At 38.5% G+C, this 23,533-nt stretch overlaps 3 protein-coding genes across 4 annotated transcripts in view; 2 read left to right on the top strand and 1 right to left on the bottom strand.

Moving 5' to 3' along the window:
- LOC127787080 (uncharacterized) overlaps positions 1 to 3,621 on the top strand; it is a 36,062-nt gene extending 32,441 nt beyond the window's left edge. The window contains exon 3 of the mRNA XM_052314937.1: positions 3,178 to 3,621. Within this exon, the coding sequence (XP_052170897.1) occupies positions 3,178 to 3,305 (128 nt within the window). The 3' untranslated portion in view covers positions 3,306 to 3,621. The remainder of the gene's footprint in view (positions 1 to 3,177) is intronic.
- Positions 3,622 to 4,744: 1,123 nt separating this feature from the next.
- LOC127786702 (protein GRAVITROPIC IN THE LIGHT 1) lies at positions 4,745 to 23,338 on the top strand. 2 transcript variants are annotated; one of them, XM_052314310.1, is made up of 3 exons: positions 4,751 to 4,891; positions 5,990 to 6,112; positions 21,862 to 23,338. In XM_052314310.1, exon 3 carries the CDS (start codon positions 21,927 to 21,929, stop codon positions 23,190 to 23,192), a length of 1,266 nt encoding a protein of 421 aa, XP_052170270.1. In that variant the 5' UTR covers positions 4,751 to 4,891; positions 5,990 to 6,112; positions 21,862 to 21,926; the 3' UTR covers positions 23,193 to 23,338. The 2 variants fall into 2 exon arrangements, with proteins under 2 accessions (XP_052170269.1, XP_052170270.1); XM_052314309.1 differs by lacking the exon at positions 5,990 to 6,112 and having other exon boundaries at positions 4,745 to 4,891.
- LOC127786704 (probable mediator of RNA polymerase II transcription subunit 19b) lies at positions 9,185 to 10,516 on the bottom strand. The gene has a single exon (XM_052314312.1). The coding sequence runs from the start codon at positions 10,488 to 10,490 to the stop codon at positions 9,708 to 9,710; it is 783 nt and encodes a 260-aa protein (XP_052170272.1). The 5' UTR covers positions 10,491 to 10,516; the 3' UTR covers positions 9,185 to 9,707.
- Positions 23,339 to 23,533: the final 195 nt, after the last annotated feature.

Genomic DNA, 23,533 nt, shown 5'->3' with positions numbered 1-23,533 from the left:
ATTTATACAAGGCAAAATATCTACTCTTATCTCTTAGAAAATAGGAGCAAATTCAAATTTAGATAACATTAACTAATATTCAAAACATGCTTGTCTTTATCTTCTGGTTTCAAGGTTGAATCTCTTCCTTGAATCTTAGAGCTTTATCCTATCTTCTAGGCTTCCTTATCATTTAAATCTTTATCTTATCCAATCATCTTATCTTTCCTTTTTAAACTTGAACACCCAATCTTGTCTAACAACAACAACAGCAGCATATCCAGCCGTTATCCCACTATGTGGGGTTGGCTACATGAATTCTAGACTTCTATGTGGGTTACATTCCAACAAATAGTTTGTCTAGAATTCATATTTGGATCCGACTAGGTTTTACGCTGGTTATCGGCTACCTAACGCAACCCTCCTCCTTTATTCGGGCTTAGGAGTGGCAGCGAATAATATCTCCTAGCGGAGTAATGATGAAATGAAGTTTCAACACCATCTTCATATGGAGAAGTTTTATGAGATAGTGGTGAATGAAGATAATTGATATAGTTGTGTTCCATCACTTAGTTGATATGGTGAAACCAACAAGTACATTATGCAAACACAACACAATAATCTTGTCCAACAATATCAAATAAATAGGAGGGACTAGTCTTATTATCGGATGCACCTGAATCTATGATCCAAGGGGCAGAATTTGAAATACAAGATAGAGCAATGGAATCACTACTTGTTTGGGCAATTGACACACTGGGGATACTACTAGATGAGGAATTGGATTTCAACAACTTCAGAAGGTGATCCATATGTTTCTTGGTAAATGGACTGGTTTTGGCTTAGGATAAGTGCAACCAGATTTCTTACTGTTCTTGGGTTTCCAGTTTTCTGGTTTATCGTGAATGACCCAACAAGTCTCCCGTGTATGACGGGGTTTGTTACAGTAATCACACCAAACTAAGGGTTTCTCCTGTTGGCTTATTTTACTCACATTAGCATCAACCACAACCATTGCTAAAGTCTCAGTATGCTTATTCCCAGCCTTTTTCCTGAGTATGACATTCCTACGACTCTCTTCCTTCCTAACATCAGGGAAAACTTCACCAAGAAAAGGAACAGGTTGCCTACTGATTATCCTCCCCTTGACTTTATCAAACTCGATGTTGACTTCAGCCAAGAACGTGAAAATTCGATGATTCTCCACCATCTTCTTCTTGTGGTTGCAGACTGCAGTCATTAGGGGACTTCCATTCGTAGTCGCTAAACAAATTGAGGTCTTGCCACAACTGCTTCAATGAATTGAAATACTTAGTGACATTGTCTCCTCCTTGCTGAATGTTACCAAGCTTGAGTGTCAATGCATATACTTGGGACTGATTTCCCAAATCTGAGTATATTTGGTTGATGTTGTCCAATAGTTCCTCTGTCATTTCCTAGCACATATAATTGGAGCTGATTTCTTCTTCCATCAAATTCACAACCCATGTTCTGACCATGGAGTTTTCAGCATCCCACTTAGTGTAGGCTGGGTCCTTCTCATTCGGTGCCTTTGTGTCTCCAGTTTACTATCCATTTTTGCAGTGCCCACCTATATACATCTGAACAGATTGAGACCAGCGCAGGAAATTATCACCATTCAACTAGATAGTGGTGATTTGGACAGGACTGGACTGGGTTTCGGTAGTTTTACATGGGTTTGGGACTGGAGTAGGAACACTAGACCCAGATGAAATTTCAGACATGTGAAAGGATAGGGCTTCGGGTGAACAGCTAGGATTCTTTAGGGAAGCTCTGATACCATATAAAAAGGGAGAGGACTGATTTTTATTATTGTCTTTTTTTATTTATCAAATGAATACACACAGGTGATCTCTTATAGAGAATACAAAGATTAGAAAAGGAAACAAAAGAAATAGGAAAGCTAATAACTATATACAGCTATGCATATTCTATTTCCTATAATACAAAGTTTGACCAAGTGATATTCAGTAACAAAAATAAAAACAAATAAGACAGCTAAGGATTCGGTAATATTGATAGCTGAATCTTCCTGATTTTCCATAGAGCTGGATCTGATTTTATATAAGTTCACTGTCTTTATTTTTTTCTGGATGTGCAAAGGTCGAGTGAAGAATTTGGTCACAAGATCATCATATATATGGTAGTTAATTTGTAAGTATGGTGCATCAATTTCTTGTCCATCAGACTCGTGAATTGCTATATAAGTCTTATCTCTCATTGCACATCTTGTAAATTCTACCCAGTTGCACCGACACATTTATTTTATATGAAGCTTCTAGCTCTTTTCCTCTGAAAGTCAAGAGGCATGTGAACATGCAACATTTGAACTCCAGGTTCTGATTCAGCAGTATCCTTTGTGGTTTTCTTGAACACAAGATGGCATTAGGAGGAGGAAAGTGAAGAAGATCCTGTGTATATAATTCTCTATATCTTTTAAAATTATTGCCCTTGATAGGCCAAAATATCAAAAGAAGCATTCATGAATAGAGTTGAAATGCATCTATATCAACTTTAGCGTGCTTGGTACATTCTTATAGCTACTATCTTTTTGTTCCTTTACTTTTTGTCTAAGCAAATAAAGTATTCATCAATGATTATCACTCGAAAGCATCAAATAGGAACTGAAGACAATTCCCCCTCTGAAACTAGTGCAAACTGTCACCTGTCTTGTTACACCAATATGAATAGGGCAGGAAATGCATTAAGTTCAAAGAAGTAATGTATTGGTATATACATCCGAGTTATCTGGAATTTAAGAGTGATGAGGCCCCGAGAACATATTGGTGAAAAACAAATGATGTAGAGTAGGGCTCTTGCTGCTAAGATTGCTTAGTTTGTGCCTGAAATGATTAGAAGGTGCATGTTATACAAGCTACCGACTACCCTGAAGCAGGAAAGATTGTAGATTTAATGTACCTTTTTATTTAGCATCCTTTTTGTTTCAAAAGGTGGCGATTTGCAAATACTGAACCTTCTATCAATCCAAGGAAGCCCCATAGTTTTGAAACATAATCATAGCATCTGAAGTTCAACGCCAAGCCATTTGTCATGTCCTGAAGATTCAGAATAAAGATTCCAGCATTAGTGCTTTGAATTGTATTCTGAATGTTAGTTCAGATATGTTTCTGTCTTTGATTGGTCATTGAATCAAGTTTGTTTGCTCGTATTCTGCAGTACATGAAGTTCTCGGGTTGAGAGGATCGAACTACCAGAGCCTTTATCATTTCACAGTCGGGGGACCAGTCGTGGACAAGCGAATCGTGAGCCTACCTGCATATCCAGGTCCTGGTGTTGATGCATGAACATTGCAAGATCAGCTTGTTCAAGGTAACCAAAACAAAAGAGGGCAGGTCCATGACTGGAAGGAATAAATCCTCAACTCAAAGCTGCAAATGCTGCTTGCCCTGTGTATATGTTTCACAGCATTAACAGAGCTTCAGCTTGAAGCTCTGATCAACAACCAAATCAAAAGAGGATGAATATTAACTCTTGGTGATACAATGATATTCTTTTAACCACACTGTATACCTACAAGATGAAGATTTGATTAGTATAATTCTGTGTATAGTAAGTGGATTAGCAAGAAGTTGATTATATGTTAAAGCTCTCTCTCTCTCTCTCTCCCTGAAAATTTGCTTGATGATGAATGTATTGTGGTGGCTTGAAGATTACAAGATCTTGCACTTAATTTGGGTGACAAGCTTGGATTTGTTCATGAGTAGGTGCTACAGTATTTTTTAATAATAAATATGCCCGTTGCTTACTACTATAGTAACGAATTATTGTTAATTTTGAGTATACAAAGTTATATGTTCACTACAATGATATATATATTAGTATTAATATATGTATACATTAATAACTCACTTATTGGGTTATTAAAATCACACACTTGTTAGGCTTAGTTGCCTTTTTTTTTTTTTTCTCTTACCCGCAACCACCAACTTCACTACTATGCACGTGTAAATAAAAAATAAAATATTTTAATTAAAATTTTATTAGGTGACAATTGTAGTTGTGATTTAATTTATACATTATTTTAGGGTAAAGTTAAAAGAAAGATTAAAGTTAACAAAGTAATAAAATTAAATATTTTATATTTACAAGGTAGGAAATCAAATCTTATTGATTAAATTCTATTTTTATTTATTTAAACAAAAAGTATAAAACATATTTTAAGAATTTATTTTATAAACACAGGGTAATAATACTAAAATGTCATATTTATTTATATATATTCGTATGAATCGGCTCACAAGCATACAATTTTTTTAAAAATTAAAATTTAATTTTACACATAAATAGTATTGACTAATTTTTAAGACTATACATATCATTTTATACATATTTGAAAGTTTAAAATATCATAAGATTATAGATTTAATTTTATCTTTGTACCTGACTGTACAATCATTTGTGTCTATTCTAAGGGTTAGTTTTTGGTTTGTAGCGAATTTTTTTATATATTTATGATGAATTCATACAAATTATGAATTTTAGAGAGAATGAGATGATCTGGATTAAAGACCGTTTATGATTATGAATTTTTTGCGTTTCTTGTGTTATAAAAAAAAAAATTGATCACCTTTCTAATTTAAAAAAAAATATTTTTTTAAGTAATTCTTAAAAATAATTTAGTGTTTAGGATTTAGAATAATTTATTAATTGATAAAATTAAAGTTTTCGAACAAATAATTATAAAATAATAATAATAAAAGAAAGCCTTTTGCATTGGCTTCCTGTGAGGTTTCATTTTGTCGAGACACCAAACTAAAATCTGAAACTTGAAAGTAAAGTCATCTCTCTCTCTCACTCGCTCTTGACAGCTCCGCATCTCGGAATGTAATTTCCTACTTTTCCGGCGACTCCCGGCGAGATCTCCGATCAGGTACTTCCAGAAACTATCACTGCCACCCTCTTGTACTTTTTATTTTCCATTTCCGCGTTCCTTAGTTTACTCGGTTGTTGCTTTGTTGGAAGAAAATCTCTGAATCAAATGCTGTAATTTCTAGGGTTTAAGTATGGTTTCCTTGATTTTTCTGTGCTGGACTGAGATTATGCACTCAGATATAGATGGATGCTGATTATGCCTAACTTTGTGTTTGATCATACTTCCGGGCATAAAGTACGTCTCTTGGACTGGATTCGTTAATAGGACATGGGATTCCTCGAAAACAAGAAACTAAGGAGTGGGTTGCCTATGACTGGTAGTGGTGTTTTGTTCTTTTACCTTTGTCTGAAGTTTTAACTTCAATTTCCCCCTCCGTCGAAAAGGTAGAAGGGCAAGGTTTTTAGTTTTCTTAGACAGATGGGTTTGGATACTGCAAAAGCATTATAATTTTTCTTTGCGTTGTTGATATGGTGCTGTGATGAGAGGGATCGGTGAATATAGAGAAATCTAGTGGTGGGGTGATGGTTTAGGCCCTTAGGGTCCATAATAATATGAGGAATATGGTTTATGGTTTTGATGAGGTGTTGAGGGCATGACAGGGCTGGAGGGACTGGTGGCTGTTGTATTAGTTAGGGACATTTCCTTAAGTGGGAAAACTATATTTTGCTTTGACTATAGGTTTGTACTTTAGGCATTTATGTTGCCTTGATCTCCTTACATGAGGTAAGGTTCCCCGTTAGGCACTGACCTTTTCCTTGAGATGCACTTGATTTTTCACTTACCAGAAAAGCACTATGATTTGGTCCATGTGGGATGATTGCATTGGGAAGGCGCTTTTTTGAACTTGTAGATTTTTCTTTATCCTTGTCGCGGTTAATTTTTTTCATCACCAATTTTTTAAGGTTATATCTTGTAACAATGGTGTTACTCTTGTGAAATTAATACATTTTGGAATCTTGAATTGCTTGTATAAATCTTATATATCAAAAACTCATGGACAGTTCTCACTTTGAATGTACTAGCTTAAGGTTCTTGCTCAATCATCCGTTGCAGTGTATGGTATAAACAGTCATCTATTTGTGCTTTGATTACCAGGTTGGAGGTGCCCACATCATTCAGTGAAGCTTTCTGCACGTGGTTAATTTTGCTTTGATATAGAAGATGACTTTCTTTTAGGCATTTGATAACTTGCGTAGAGGGAGGGTATTGGTAGAAATGGTAAGGTTGTTCATTTGTAACTAGTAGATCACAAGTTTAATTTGTAGAAACCACTTTTACTGTAAAGGTAGGGTTGCGTACTAAAATGACCCTCCTTGACCCTCGCAAAGCGAGGAGTCTCATGCACTGGGGTTTCCCTTTTGATAACTTGCGTAGAAAGTTGTTTTTGCCCCAACTTTCGTAAACCAAGCTGTTTAGTGGTATAATCCATGATTACTACAATTGGATGTTACAATGGCAATATTATCATTGAATATGATAGGTATTTTGACAAAAATTCTTCAAGCTAATGGAAGTTGAAAACAACTCATATGACAAAAAAATGGGGTTAACTATTCATTGCCATTGCAAGCTTAAACAATTTCTTCAATAAATGGTAGGTACATAATGGTAGCATTTAGCTGTAAAGAACTAGATATAATTCTGGTAGACATATACTGGATATCATTGGAGAGCATGGTTACAAAGTTCCCCCTACCTCCTGGGAACCACATTCCAGTTTGCGCATAGTGGAACATGGTCCTTTGGTGTCTTGGAACGCCTTAGAATGCGTTCTAGTTTGCCTAGATTGGAGACCCAGATTAAAGAAAATGGCAGAGAAAGATGTCACAGTGATAGGTCTCTCTGTGTTGTCTTCAACCTTTGATTTTTTCAATGATGGGTAATGCTTCTTCAAGCTGAGTGCCATCCCAGCTAAACAATAAATATCAAAATAGGAAGAGAGAGATGTCGATATAAGAAGAAAGAAAGGGATGCAGGGGAAAAGAGAAAAGAAAAAGGGTGTGGAAGGGAGAATAATGACCCAAAAGAGAAAAGGAATGTGGGGGGGGGGGGGGGGGGGGGGCATGGAAGGTGGCAATTGCAAGAGGGAGGGTTTTAACCCTTCCCTTTAAGGTCTCAGTCATTATGGGTGACAGGTCAGCCTATTTGGCTGGCCTTTCCTTTTTTAAGGCGCAAAATCTTGGTGGGATTTACACTTGGCCTTCAATAATATTTTATGAATAAAAATATTATATGTTTTGGAGGAGTTTCACTTTGGCCAACCAAAGAAGCTTGTCCCTCCATACCACGCTCCAGGAAAAGTGGAATACCATGTCCCTGTACCGTGTTCCTTGAACTGGGGGCCTTTATTCTAGAGACATGAACTTTTTGAATCCACAAGAATATAATGCAAAGGTTCAATAAATCACAAAATAATATTAAAATTTTCACCTTTTCTGTATATAGATTACAACTTTTTATATAGAATTGGAATACAAAATTTTTTCAAGAAGGAAAAGAGCAGAACAATGAGGTTGCTTTTTTTATGATTGAAAGGTTATGATTGACTGTGTACAAAAATGATTTTCTTCTGCCCTTACAACGTGGGGAATTTCATGCATCAGGAACCACCCATTCAACCTTCCAGAAAATAGGAAAATTACCGAAAAGGAAAATATTGAATCTAAGGCCGGATCTATATTCTAGAAGTTAAAACAAATCTGGGGGAAAAGTCTAGCTAAAATGAAATTTTTTTAGAGCAAGAAATTCTTAAAATAAGAATGACCAAACATAAAAGTTTTCTTCCTATTTTGGGGCCCTCAGTGATGGAATTTTTCCACAATAAAGCATTCTCACTACTAAAGAAGTGAGTGAATGACCTTTAGAATTTCACATGATTTCGAGAATATTTGCCAAATAACTATGTTGCCTTGGTTCAGTTTGAAATTGGTTGGCCTGGCCTCAATTGCACTGTTTTGAAAACCCAATCTCCTAGCTGGCCCACATCAACAAGGCAGGTCAACTGGCAAGATTGCAGCATAAGCAAACAAACACCCTGCTAACCAGTGATTTAAATTGACATATTGCAAATGGTACTTACAATAATCTTCTCTGGCTTTACCTTGAATTACCATGTATGTTATCACCCACTGTACCCAATCTTATGGATGTATGGCAACAGTTAACCTCTGTTGATCACTAAACATTTATTTGCAGAAAAATAGACATAAATGGTACCAATAATAGAAAGAAGCCAAAGTATTGGCTTGTCATTCTTTATGCAATATCTAGCAGTGACCTCCCCAACATTGAAACATTGGTCAATGATGCAGTTGGCAACTCCTGCCTCTAAACTGTATAAACCGCAAAGGTGCTTAACCTATTTGAAAAAACCTGATGAGATTCAAGATAGTAGATAGGATTCCAATGAAATAGGATAGTTTCTGCTGTATTTCAACTCCAAATTACAAGGAAAAAATGTAAACAAGCAACAAGATTGGGCATTCGAGAGGCCCAGGTCTCTCCTGCAAGAATACTCCAAATTCTTCACCCCTTTCTCTCTCTTCTAATCCCCCTTTATGGGTTATTATCCCCCCTCCATAACCATATTTGGTTATGCACATGCTGGTTTGTTACACAAACCAGCCAAGTTCCCACTCTACCTTTGGCGCACATGTTGGCTATTACGCCATCCAGCTGTGTCACCATCTTTCCTTTGATTCTCGTATCACCTTTGGTAGGTCCGCAGCACCGGAGGCCTAGCATTACTCCCCTCCCCAACTTTCACCTTGTCCTCAAGGTGAAAAGTGGGAAATTGCTGCTGAATTAGGCTATAAGGCTCCCAAGTAGCTTCCAAAGGCGGTAACCTCTTCCGTTGAAGTAGAACATCCAATCCACATAAATCACTTCTCGTTTCTGGCCTGACCCCCAACACCGCTTCTTGTTTGACCAACATCTCCAAATCTGCACTTAACTGATTGGGAATCTCCACAGTGGCTTGCAACACGCCCTTGGCTTCACGTAGCTGGGACACATGGAAGACGGGGTAAATATTGCAGTGTGATGGCAGCTTTAACTTGTAGGCTACATGCCTTATTTCTTTTTCAATTACAAATGGACCATAGAATCTAGGAGCCAATTTCTCATTTGAATGACCAACCAATGTTTTTCTACGATAGGGTCTTAGTTTCAAGTAAACTAAGTCCCCTACCTTAAACTTCACTGCTCTTCTTTTCATATCTGCCCCTTTCTTCATTACCGCTTGGGCTCTTAGTAGTTTAAGTTCCTCCAAAATGTGATCTCTTTCGACCAGCTGTTGCTCAACCACCGAAACATGAGTGGATTCCCTTTCAACCCTCAATATTGCTGGTGGTTCTCACCTATACACTGCCTGGAATGGTGTCATTCTCGAGGTTGTGTTGTATAAAGTGTTGTACCATAGTTCAGCCCAAGGCAGCCACACAAACCAAGCTTTAGGTTTAGAGGAAGCAAAACAGGGAAGGTATGTTTCCAAGGTCCTATTAAGCACCTCTGTTTGACCATCCGTTTGTGGATGGTAAGCTGTGCTGCGGTGGAGCTTGGTGCCTTGGAGGCGAAACAATTCCTCCCAAAATCTGCTCTTGAAAATCTTGTCCCTATCGGATACAATGGATCGTGGTAAACCATGAAGCCTCACAACTTCCTTGATGAAAATCCCTGCCACCTCTCCCGCTGTAAAAGGGTGGTTAAGCCCAATAAAATGCCCATACTTACTGAGTCTATCCACCACCACCAAAATAGAATCCATTTTGCCCGACCTTGGTAAGCCTTCAATGAAGTCCCTAGCAATGTCATCTCAAATTTGATTTGGGATAGGAAGGGGCTGCAAGAGCCCTCCGGGCTTTAGGGCTAGCACTTTGTTTTGCTGGCAAACAACACAATTACTCACATACCGGTGGATGTCTCGCTTCATTCCCGGCCAATATACATTAGCTACAATCCTCTTGTAGGTTTTCAAAAATCCCGAGTGTCTTCCCACATTCCCATCATGTCCCTCATGTAATAGCAGAGAAATGAGAGAAGAGCCCTTTGGTAGGTACAACCTACCCTTGTAGAGGAGGTGGTTGTCCACCAATTGGAAATTGGGTCTGGAGGTAGGATCAAGCTGGAGATCCTTGACAACACCTTGCAGCCACTTATGCTTCTTATGTTCTTTATCCCTCTCCCGATCTTTGTCCTTGTGCTTTTTATGCTTTTTTTCCTTGTCTTTGGACTTGTTTTTAGATTTTCCCACAATAGTAGGGATCCCTTTCTCTGCTGGAGGCAGATCAACCAGAGTAGTCTCCTTGAGTTGAAATGCTTCTCCAAGGGCATCTAAGTCAAAAGGCTGTATCCGAGCATTTGTTTCTTTTGAGTAAGATATTTCTTGAATGAGTTGATCCAGTTGCATCCCTTCGCCTTTCCTAATTTCAGTGTCTCCCACCACATTGTGAAGGTAGTGTGTGTCTGAAACTAATAAAGGAAGTGACCTCTTGCAGAAGAACTCATGGTGAGGCAACAATTTATAGTGACTTATAAGATCCACTGCCCCTATAAGTTCTCTTGGCCCTCTTCCAAACTTTTTGCCTTCAGGATCCATGAATCAATGTCTAACAAAGGGGTGGACCATTATCACCTGGTCGTAGTGAGAGATCCACGGCGCAGAGTCCTCCGATGAGAAGTACAAAATCACGCCTCCCCACTCCGTGATTCGACAGAGCGAGGCAATGAATCGAGTGGAGAAGAGGCTTCCCAGGTCTTGGCTTCTTCGCTGGAGGAAGGCCCAGCCCCAACTTCTCTTCGTCTTCTCCGAACGGTAATAAAACCCTAACGCCTACTAGAAGGAAGAAAGGCAGTTGCGCTTGCAATTGAAAACTGACCTTCTCCTTCTCCATTCTCCTTGAAGGCCTTCATCATAGCCTTCAAGGATACGAAGCTTTTACTCAAGGTGGGATCTCCTTGCAAGGTCACGGCCAATCCCCCAACCTGAAACTTCATTGTTGTTAAAGCCTTCCAATCCACTCTCATCTTCCCCACTGCTGCCAACCACTTCATCCCAAGGATTACATCAGAACTACCCAACTCCAAGGGCAGAAAATCCTCCACGATTTGTAGGTTTTGTAGGTGCAATTTCACCCCCTTGCAAATGCCGTCCCCTTGCACCGCCATTCCCGTCCCCATAATCACCCCATACTTGGCCATTTCTGTTCTTGGCAGCCCCAACCGTTGCACTAGCTCGGCTGCTATAAAATTGTGTGTCGTCCCTCCATCAATAAGTACTACCACTGGCTGCCCTTCAATATCCCCTTGCAGCTTCATTGTTTGCGGCGTTGTCAATCCAACCACTGAATTCATTGAGAGTTCAATGACCTCGCTGCCTTGCCCCACTTCTTCTTCCCTTCCTTCCCCTACTTCCACCTCGACTCCTTCCTCTTCCATCTCTTCATCATAAATCGTCATAACGTCCAGCTCCTTGTTCTTACACCGGTGGCCAACAGAATATTTCTCATCACAATGAAAACATAAACCCTTCTCCCTTTTGGCTTTCCACTCGGCCTCACTGAGTCGTTTAAAAGGGACATTGCTGCCACTCCCAGCCACTGACAGCTTGTTGCTCACCTGACTAAAAACTCTCGAATGAGGAGTGAGGCTTCTTGATTGTATAGGAGGGGGTCGAATGACATTGGTTGTAGAGTGGGTAGGGGAATTACTCCTCGTTGGTCCGAACGTCCTACTACAGCTGAGCATGACTGTATTTTTATCCTCGATACATTGAGCCATTGTCATGATCCGATCCAACCCCCTAGGTTGCAGTACCCTGATCTCAGCCCTTATTTCTGGCTTAAGGCCATTGATGAAATGGCCTTCCAAGAATGCCTCAAAGACTTCTGACACTGGCATGACCAAAGTCTCAAACATCAGCCTGTAATCCTTGATAGTCCCTTCTTGTTGGAGAGCCAGGAACCTCTCCTCTAGCGACCCCTCTTGAGTTGGACGGCATCGGTTGAGAATACCTTGCTTGAGCCCCTCCCAACTGCGGATCCCCCTACGCCTAGACTCTCATTGGAACCAAGCGAGGGCCCCTGCCTCGAAGCACAACGCAATGGACTCGATCTTCTCATCATCGGACAACTGGTTGATCGCGAAGTACCTTTCCGCCATGAAAATCCAATCGTCCGGATTGTCTCCCTCAAAGGTTGGCATCTCCAATCGCCAACCTCTCCCTTCCTGTCGCCATCCTGTGTTCATGCCACCCTCCATTCTCCGGTTCATGCTGACCCCTGGGGTCACGTCGGAATCTTGGGTAAATTTCGTTGGCCATTCGCCCCCATGGGTCTTAGCCTTCCTCTCCCGTTCCTGTTCGTCCCACCTTGTTCGCATGATGTTGAATTGTTCGAGCATCTCTGCTACGTTCCGATCTATGGTTTGAATCTCTCCCCTCATCGTGTCGACCTTCTCCTCTAGGTCCCCCACTCTCTCGGTTAAATTTACCATGGTGATCGAAAAATGCTCTGATACCAAAATTGATGAGATTCAAGACAGTAGATAGGATTCCAATGAAATAGGATAGTTTATGCTGTATTTCAACTCCAAATTACAAGGAAAAAATGTAAACAAGCAACAAGATTGGGCATTCGAGAGGCCCAGGTCTCTCCTGCAATAATACTCCAAATTCTTCACCCTTTTCTCTCTCTCTTCTAATCCCCCTTTATAGGTTGTTATCCCCCCTCCATAACCGTATTTGGTTATGCGCATGCTGGTTTGTTACACAAACCAGCCAAGTTCCCACTCTATCCTTGGCGCACATGTTGGCTGTTACGCCATCCAGCTGTGTCACCATCCTTCCTTTGATTCTTGTATCGCCTTTGGTAGGTCCGCAACACCGAAGGCCTAATAGGACCTTTCACAACAACAACAATCACTGGATTTAATCCTACAAGATGTGTTTTCTTACATGAACTGTAGTTCTCCAACCATAGTTCTCCAACCATTTTTATCTATAGTTGTATCTTCGGTAAAGATATTATATCCGATATTATTTGAAGGAACCTTTATAGCACCAAAAGATTTTTGGTACCTGCCACTCTCTCCGTGTTAGCCATGGATTACATAGCAACTTTTTTTGATAAGTGATGGTGCATATTTAACATGAGAGCTACTATTTCTTTTTCACTAGTTTTAACTCTACTAACCTAGAAGATCCTCAAGTTGGGTAGAGGACGCTGACCAATTGCAAATCCAAAGGACAAACAAAATTTTCTAGATTGTGTTTGCTCCTTGCCCCCTAGGATTGTGATCGGGATTGTGGTTCTTTGTGGCCTTGGATTCCAAGGAACACAATTTGGATCCCCAAGAATGGGCGTCTGAATCTATGTATGAACTCAGTGAAAACAATTTAAAACTAGTGAAGAAACTTGGAGTCAGAATAATTTTGAAACTTGAAAGAAAATAAGGAAACAAAGCTTGCCTACCTCATTTTCTTGTATATTCTATTGCATTTTTTGAATTATATTTAAACCTGACTTTAATTTGTGTAAGGATTCTTCAATAATAAGGCTAGAAAGGAATATGGGACTCCACAGATAGCTTTCTGATCAAAACATGGATATTGAATAAAAGAAATTTCTTATGTAGTTGAATTGGATTCATTCAAAGATTGATTTTGGTGGGCTCTTCGCATACGCTGGTGAAATCAAAGAGATAACAAACAACTGAAGTCTTATTCTATTAAGTTTTTATTATTTTACAGAAGTAGTTTTGTTTTGTAACTTTTGAGCTAGTTCCTATGAATGAAATATGAATTTCATAACATCTATGACGCTACAGAATGCCAACTAAATGTTCAATGCATAAGTTGTACAAGAACACAGGTATTAATCCATTTAATTCAACTTGGGTGCAACTATAAAACGTACTGTCCAAAATAATAAATCAATTAAGCGTACCCCTGCCGAACCACAAAATTAGCATATTATAGAATGCCAACTAAATGTTCAATGCATAAGTTGTACAATAACATAGGTATTAATCCATCTAATTCAACTTGAGTATAACTATAAAATGCACTACCTGAAATAATGAATTAATTAAGCATACCCCCGCTGAAACACAAAATTAGCATATGCTAAAGTACCCCATACCATGAGCCGGGACTTGACACATCTCTGGTAACTGTGGGTATGCATGGAGTTCATGATGTAACCTGGTGCATAATGGTGGTTGAATATCTATAATTGGCTCTGTAAACTCAAAGAGTAATTTATTTGTATGCAATTGATGATAATTTTTGTATGACTTGCTCATTCAAACCTATCATTAAATAAAAAACCTAAAATTTGCAAGCTTAACAAAATTGGAATAAATTTTATCAAAATTTGAGAAAGTCGATCATGGTTTAACATAAGATAAATAAAATCCTATATTTTGTCTTCCAAAGGAATATAAAGTGAGCATTGAAATTAATTAAGGAATTATAGAAATTATGCAAGCCACCAAATATTGTGAACATAAAAATGAGGGGAAAGTAGTTGTTAGATGTTATTTGTGCAAGGGAGATAGTGAGAATGTGGATCATTTACTTTTGTATTGGTACAATTCATGAGATTTGGGGTTTAGTTTTCACATTTTTTATTTCAATGGGTGATACTTGCATTAGTGAAGGAGATCTCCTTGGCTTGGGACTTCATTGCCTCACTTCAAAGTTTTTTTTTTTGGCTTCTTATTCTTTTTTATCTCATGTGGCACTTTTGGAGAGAGAGGAATAGTAGGCCTTTGAGGAGGTGGAACATTCCATTTACTACGTTAAGGGTCTCTTCTTGTTTACGTTTTTGTTTGGGATGCTAATTTGATTCCTTTTTTCTTGGTCTCTCTTGCTTATTTTCTTGTTGAGCCTTTTTAGCCTTCTGCTTTATTTTTGGCATGTTTCTTTGGGGTTCTTCCCTCTTTGTTTATAACTTTTTGGCTTTTGTTATTTATCGAAAGAAAAGAAAAGTTCATCACCATTTTTTGCAACCTAGACAAGCAAAAATTCATGTACAAATTAAGATCTACACATGAAACAATGAAAATCAAGCTTTTACTATACATGCTAAGGATGACAAATATATGTTTGAGATGGAGAAATAGAAAACATGGGAGAAAGAAAAAAGATGAGCAAGAGTCAACTAAGAACCTTTCCTTTGCTGCTTAAGCCAAATATTTGAAAAAAGATTGAGGATGCTACTCATACAATTAAGGCAAGATGGCTAAAGTGGAGAATGGCATCTAGTATTTTATGCAATTGTAAAATCCCTTTAAAGCTAAAAGGTAAGTTTTACTAAACAACTATAAAATCACCTTAGTTATATGACTTAGAAACATGTCCAAAATATGAGTATAGCTAAGATGAGAATGTTACGATGGATCTACATGCTAGGCTCATTAATACACCTAGGTATTGCCTTTTTAATTGTCATAGCTGTCTTAACACTTCAAGCTTATCCCATTTCACTTATATCTATTTTTAACTTTTGTTTAAAAAACTTATGTGCTGGTGCCCTTTTGCCTTAATTTTAGAAAGATATGTATATATGTATACCACTAGAGTTGTAGCCTAATGGTAGGTAGTAGTGCTAATGAGTTCGAGAGTTAAAGTTTGGGTCTTGTGAGCCTCAATTGCTCTCCAACTAGATCTTGAGTGGTATAATCTTATCAAAAAAACATGTATACGTATATCATTTTGAACCTTGGTCGAGTATTTATTAGTGTATTTTATCAATTATTATCATCATTGACTACATGCCTTCCTAACCAAGTTAGGGTTAGTGGCTTGGTCGAGTATTTATTAGTGTATTTTATCAATTATTATCATCATTGACTACATGCCTTCCTAACCAAGTTAGGGTTAGTGGCATGACATTCATATTGTCAATTGACATTTTTAAAAGTCACATTGACAATATAAATTTATGCTAAAGAACAATGTGGCCAAATTTCATTAGCATGCTCTTACTGATGCAACCCTCTAGCAAGGAAATTATTAGTGGATTTTGTTATAAATTGGGAGCACTGGCAGCCTTTAATCCTCTCAAGAAACCAATCAAATATCACCCAACACACTCTCAATCACTCTCAACTCACCGGCCAACACACCGCAACACAAACAAATAATAAAGAACAGAATTTAAACAAGAACAGAACAAGAAAGAAACATTCAAACCACATGAGAAGACAAAATTTTATCCTGGTTCATGCTAATTGAATTGGCACTACGTCCAGCCTTGAAACCACCACTGAGCAGCCTTCTTTATTGATGAAAACAGTACAAAACTTCCCTCTTCTCTCTCTCACGATACAAGCCTTTCCAAAAGTGTACAAGATTACAGTTTTCTCACTCTTTAGGCTCTTGCAAAATTAGAAGAGAACATGCGGTCAAGACCCTCAGCCCCCCCGCCCTATTTATAGAAAAATAGGATGATATTTCCTAGGACTGATTGTTGTATTTCCGGTTTTGTCCCCCACTAATAATTAATATTACAAGAGAGCCACCCACCTATTAACTAACCCTTAACCGCATATAAACTGCATATAAACCTATCACTAACTTTAGATAATCTTTAACAGATTTTATTATAATTATTATTTATTATTTATTTTTTGTTCTTATTATTTTTATTCTTTTTTCATTTATATATTTTATATTCATTATTATCTGTTTTTGTACAATATTCTTTCTTTAGGGGTTCTACAGTTCATACGTATTTACTATAAAAAAAAAGGTAAGAATGAAACTTATGGAAGTGGAAGTTGTGAGACATTAAAGATGCTCATTTAAGGATGCATCTGGATTTTCAGCACCTGTTTAGCAGTCTTCCTCGACCCTGAAGTGAATATTTCTGAAAAGTATTTACTTAAATATTATTAAACATCATTTGTAGACCCAGATAAAATTAATGAATTTCAAAGACCTACATATGAGTTGGTACCTGTATAAAAGGGACTACTTTTTCCTTTTTCTTGAATAACTTATGTGTAATACTTAACTTTGCTTTGAGTAAGCAGCTCAAATACCTAAATTATCAGTTAGGTGAGTTGTGAAATATACATATATTTCGGGCCATGTTCCCTGAAATTTGTTAATTGTTGTTGGACCTCAATATATTTACATGACAAGTATCTACTATATTTATTTTTTTTTTTGGTTTATTGGTTGAAGGGTATTATGCATGCTATGTGCATCCCATACCTGTATGTGGTTTTTGTAGGTAGGCTGGTCAATAAGCTTGGTCTTTCCTTTCTTCAATAGTGCACTATGGTTCATTCTATTGGCTCCTTTTATTATATATGAAGTGGCAGGTTGTTGATACTTTGGTGTTACTTTTGATTGTAAACTAGTTGAAATGTTGAACTTCCATTTATCCAGAAAATGTTATTCTTTGAGTAGCATTTTAGGTCTCAATAAGTGCTCCCCACCTAATCTAATCATTATATGTAGGATTGATTCTGTCATACGTTGTTTTGATTTATTCTTATATTACATTTGGATGCAGCTTTTTAAAAAAAAAAAAAACTGAGAAAAATAATTGCATGGCTTCAAACCAAACATTGTGTGTGTGTGTGTGTGTGTGAGAGAGAGAGAGAGAGAGAGAGAGAGGAGTATCTTTCAGGCAATGATTTTTTTTTTTTTTTTTGGGGGGGGGGGGGGAGGGAACGTTCTTAAATCCGGGGATGTATTTTCCTGGGAGTCATATAGTATACCATGGAGCCAATAATATTTTCGGTTGGAGTTATGAAGGTTTGGAATTCATCTCTGAGGCTATGTCTGTGCAAATGGACCAGTTGGTTTTTATGGATTTAAGTTGATTTATTGTTATGTAGGAATAGGGAGGTATAACTAATGCAATAATTTTTCGCACTCCATTCTTTGGTTATCAATGTGGTGATGTGGGAACAAACCAACCATGAATATTCACACGTTTCTGGGCAGTTCAAAATTTAAGAATCTGATGAAGCTATAAAATGGAATCTTCATTTTGAAGAGAGAAGAGAAAAGATGGACTAGACCTATTTACCTATTTTAGATAGAATCTACCAGCATTTTAGAGAAAAGAAGATGCATCCTAGATAATATGGGTCCCTTGGGAGAGTGGGGGTGGGGGATGGCAGATGGGAAGTAAATGTGTTGCATGGTCTCTCCTATGCCTTTGATGTATCCATGTCTACTAGAAATGATAGGAGGTATGAGATATGTGTTACACCAGTACCCAAATTGGATAATTGTATCCCCTAATATTTGTGATAGTTTCATGGAAAACATGCCTACTTCTGATAGATAAGAGAGGGTAATCTCATTTTTTTAACAAGTTTCATTTAATTTTAAATTATAATTATAAATGATAATAGCTATTGCACTTCACCCTATATTTGTGTTGTAAATGATTAAATCTAGAACTTACAAAAAAAATACATTCTTCTGTGCAGTCAATTGTTCTTTTATCTTTGGGATAGTCAATAGTTCTGTTATGTTTCTCAAAACATTTTTATTTATGTCAACTGTTTAAGGTCATAGATTGAAATGATTGGCAAGCTAGAATTCATGTAGCCAACCCACATAGTTGGATGAGGGCTTGGTATGTTGTTGTATGTCACACGCTTTCAATAAAATCATCTGTTTTTGCAAATATAGGAAAATTTCATTAATGCAGGTAAGATGGATGAAATATAATGTTTCTTTTAGCCTTCATGATCAAGTAATCCCTCACTTTGGAATGGTTATGGCAAATTTCCACGAAATGTGTCCATTGGATTCCACATTTTACTATTCTGCTGCTTCAAGTACTTAAGAGCATCCTAAACCTGAGTTGTAGGCTATGCACCCTGCTCTGCCATGCATGCCTACTTCCGATCATCTGTTCTTTGTTTCTGGTCTTTGATATTCTAATGAGAATTTTTCTTTTTTCATGTTGACTGTAATTATAAGCCCTCATCTGACTTTTTATGAAGCTTGGATATCATATTCCAATTTTTTTTTAAAATACTTGTAGAGGTAATTTTCATATAAATGGCAAAAGTGACAAGTTAGATGCAGGTTTCACTGTTGGAATAACAGTATGGGTGACTTCATTTCGTCAGAGGAAAAGTACTAGGCTCTACTGCCTGTGTCAAATAAAGAGCTTTACCCATGAATGCCATTTTTTTTAATTTTATTATATTCCCATAAAGATGGTGAACCTCAGAAGCTGTGGTAAGGTTGCTGTTTTCTAAATGAAAGTCATGAGTTTGAGTTATGAAAACTGTGAAGCTTAGAGAGAAAGAGAACCCTAGCTGTGTGTATATTTGATTAATTAAAACTCATAGACTATACACCTACATATATACAAAATACTATCGGGCCATGGGCCATGGGCTCTAACATAAGATTAACCCTAGGTGAACTATATAAACATAACCATATAACTCAACACTCCCCCTCAAGCTGGAGCATATATATCATATGCACCAAATTTGCTACAAATATATTCAATTCGAGAACTCCTGAGAGACTTAGTGAAGACATCTGCTAACTGGTTATTGGAATTGAAAAAATTTGTGGTAATACAGTCAGATAAAATCTTCTCTTGGATGAAGTGGCAATCTATCTTGATATGTTTGGTCCTCTCATGAAAGACTAGATTGGAGGCAATATATAATGCAGCTTGATTGTCCCAAATTAATATCATCTGTGATATCTCCCAAAACTTGAGCTCTTGAAGCAATTGTTTTAACCAAATAAATTCATACGTTGCCAAAGCCATAACACGATATTCTGCTTTTGCACTCGACCTTGTAACAACCTCCTACTTCTTACTTTTCCAAGATACTAGGTTTTCTCCAACTAGAACACAATATCTTGAAGTAAACCATCTATCAGAGGGAGAACTTGTCCAATCAGCGTCAGAATATCAGACTATCTGAGTATGACCTCTGTCCTCATACAATAGTCCTCTACTTGGGGCTTCCTTAATATACCTGAGAATCCGGACTACCGCATCCCAGTGGCTATCGCAAGGAGACTGTAAAAACTGATTGACAACACTGACTGAGAAAGAAATGTCAGACTGAGTGATAGTGAGATAATTAAGTTTTTTGACTAGCCCGCGGTATCTCTCAAGATCTACAAGAGGCTCCCCCTATCCTGGTAAGAGCTTTACATTAGGGTCCATAAGAGAATCTATAAGTTTATAATCAAGCATCCCAGTTTCTTCCAGAATGTCTAACACATACCTTTGTTGAGAGATAACAACACCAAAACTGGACTGAGCAACTTCTATGCCAAGAAAGTACTTAAGTAATCCCAAATCCTTAGTCTAAAAATGATGGAAGAGATGTTTCTTCAACTGAACAATATCATCCTGATCATCAGCTGTAATAACAATATCATCCACATAGACAACCAAGTATATACACCTCCCCTGTGACGTGTGTTTGTAAAACATTGAATGATCAGACTCACTACAAGTCATACCAAAGTCCCTGAATGACAGAACTGAAGCGACCAAACTAGGCTCGAGGAGACTGTTTCAACCCATATAGTGAGTGACGGAGTTTACAAACCAGTCCAGACTCCCCTTGAGCAACAAACCCAAGGAGGTTGCTCCATATAAATCTCCTTTTGAAACTCATCATGTAAGAAAACATTCTTAATGTCTAGCTGATACAACAGCTAGTGGCGCATAACTACTATAGAGAAAAACAAATGTACAGAGGACATCTTAGCAACAAGGGAAAATGTGTCACCATAGTCAAGACCATAAGCCTGAGTATGTCCCTTGGCAACCAAATGGGCCTTAAGGCAATCAACCTGCCCATCGGGACCCACCTTAACAATATAGATCCACCGATAGCCAACTAGAGATTTCCCTGGGGGTAAAGGAACGAAATCCCATGTACCATTGGAATGCAAAGCAGTCATCTCATCGACCATTACTTGTTGCCACCCCGGATTAGAAAGTGCCTCACTAACAGTCTTAGGTACAGAAATAGAGGATAAGACACAAAAGCACAAAAAGGAGACGGGGGATGGTGATAGCTACAAGATCAATAGATCTGAGACAAAAAGGGGTTAAATAAGCCAAAAAGAAAGGCTGAATGATCCAGAAACAACACAGAGAATGAAGAGGTGGAGGCGCGCTGGAGCGACAACGGATGGCGATGAAACCATCGGGACTGGGATGAACTGAAGGAGGTGAGTCCAACAGTGAAGACGACGTTGCAATCGGAGCACTAGAGAGAGAGATTAGAGCAAGAACAACTCCGTGAACAGTGCGAGAAAGGTAGTGCGTGGCGGCGACAACAGCGATGAGCCTCTGGAGGTTTGATAGATCAGAGGCCAACGAACGTAACAGCACTAGCTGTGTGCGTGATTGGTGGTCGGACGATGGAGAACCACTGCAGACTAGTAGTGCGAGCAGCGGGAACGCAATGGGTGACAGCGGTGATGACACGGCAGGCTGCGGCGGTCGATGGCGACAAGACCGACGGTGGTCATCAGTGATGTGGGCGGCGGCGGCTAGGGTTTGCATGGCGACGGCTAGGGTTTGTTTGTATTTTGGCTCTGATATCATGTGAAGCTTAGAGAGAAAGAGAACCCTAGCCGTGTGTATATTTGATTAATTAAAACTCATAGACTATACACCTACATATATACAAAGTACTAACGGGCCATGGGACATGGGCTCTAACATAAGATTAACCCTAAGTGTACTATATAAACATAACCATACAACTCAACAAAAACACTCTCTTTGCAAAACAATGATGAGACCTTGTATTAAACGATTCTCCCCCATCCCTTTCAAAGCAGGGAGCCATGTGCATTAGGGATGTACTTTCTATTCTCCTTTAGCATTTCCATCATGTATTTTCATCGCATGAGTGGAGGTCTACTTTACACTTTCTTTGAGCCAACTACCTTTCTGACAAAATTTATCTACATTTTTCCTGTGGGTTTGCAGGTTATGTCATAGCACTTTTTCCTTTGAAGGAAACCCTTCATACTGCTCCACCACTGGAAGAAGCTATGCAAGCCAGTGGAGCTAGAGACACCCAACTCCGTGACAGCAATAGCCAGAAAGTCCACCCTCAACCAATGGAAGAAGGGGCGAATCAAAATCCTGAGGCAGTGGAAGCCTTGATATCAAAGATTTTTACAAACATCTCTTCCCTGAAATCTGCCTACATAGAGCTCCAAACTGCTCATACTCCTTATGACCCTGATAAAATCCAAGCTGCTGATAAACTTGTGATTTCAGAACTAAAGACTCTCTCTGAACTCAAGCATTTCTACAGGGAGAACTTCCCAAAACCTGTATGTGTTTCTCCTCAAGACTCACGTTTGGCTGCAGAGATCCAAGAACAACAGAGCCTGTTGAAAACCTATGAGGTCATGGTGAAGAAATTCCAGTCCGAAATTCAAAATAAAGATACTGAGATTCTTCAGTTGCAGCAAAAGATTCAAGAGGCAAACCAGAAGCGGGAGAAACTGGAAAAGAATCTGAAACTTAGGGGATTGTCCTCTAAAGAATCAGAAAGCTCAGGCAACGAAAATGAATGTCTTCCTGCTGATTTAACTCCCAATCTTTTCATATCAGCCGTTGAAGCTGCTTACAAAGCCATTCATGATTTTTCCAAGCCCTTGATCAACATGATGAAAGCAGCTGGCTGGGACCTTGACGAGGCAGCAAACTCCATTGAACCTGACATTGTTTATGCAAAAAGAGCTCACAAGAAATATGCATTTGAGTCTCACATCTGCCAGAAAATGTTTGTTGGGTTCCAACATGAAAGCTTCTCCATCAAGCAAGAGAATTCTCGGATTCCTGAGGAAAGTTTCTTTTCCCAATATCTTGCCCTAAGGGAGATGGATCCTCTGGATGCCGTGGGTCAAAATCCAGATTCCAGTTTTGGGAAATTTTGCAGGAGCAGGTACTTGGTAGTTGTTCACCCAAAGATGGAGGCTTCATTTTTTGGCAACTTAGATCAACGGAACTACATTATGGGAGGTGGGCATCCCAGGACAGCTTTCTATCAGGTTTTTCTGAAACTGGCCAAATCAATCTGGCTTTTGCACAGGTTGGCATATTCTTTTGATCCACCAGTTAAGGTCTTCCGGGTTGAGAGAGGAAGTGAGTTCTCGGAGGTCCATATGGAAAGTGTGGTCAAAAGTTTGGTTATGGATGATGATCAAAAAGCTGCAGTTGGGCTAATGGTTATGCCTGGTTTCTGGATTGGAGGCAGTTTGATCCAGTCCCGTGTTTATTTAACAGGCGTGAAGGTTGCTGAATGACTTGTATTTCCTTGGATCAGAATTCTTGCTCAAAATATGTATGTATCTGTTGTCTTGATACACTATATTACTTTAGAGTATGATAATTTCTGCTGTTGTATGTGTCGTTAAATGCTGGTTTGAAATGGTATGTGGTGTTCTGCTCATTTGCCGTTCTTTGCAAGATGTTTTGTGTTCTGTGTGATGGTATTCGATGTTCTGCTCATTTGCCCTTCTTTGCAATGTGTTCTGTGTGCTCTGTGATGGTATTCCCATTGTTGGAGATTCATTGCTTTGGATCTGTTTCCTACTTTGGTTTCATAAAAACTACATTTGATTTGGACTACTGTTGTTAATTATTG

Source organism: Diospyros lotus, chromosome 12, assembly GCF_014633365.1.
Source record: "Diospyros lotus cultivar Yz01 chromosome 12, ASM1463336v1, whole genome shotgun sequence".
NCBI lineage: Eukaryota > Viridiplantae > Streptophyta > Magnoliopsida > Ericales > Ebenaceae > Diospyros > Diospyros lotus.
This window is presented reverse-complemented; position numbering and strand designations above follow the sequence as displayed.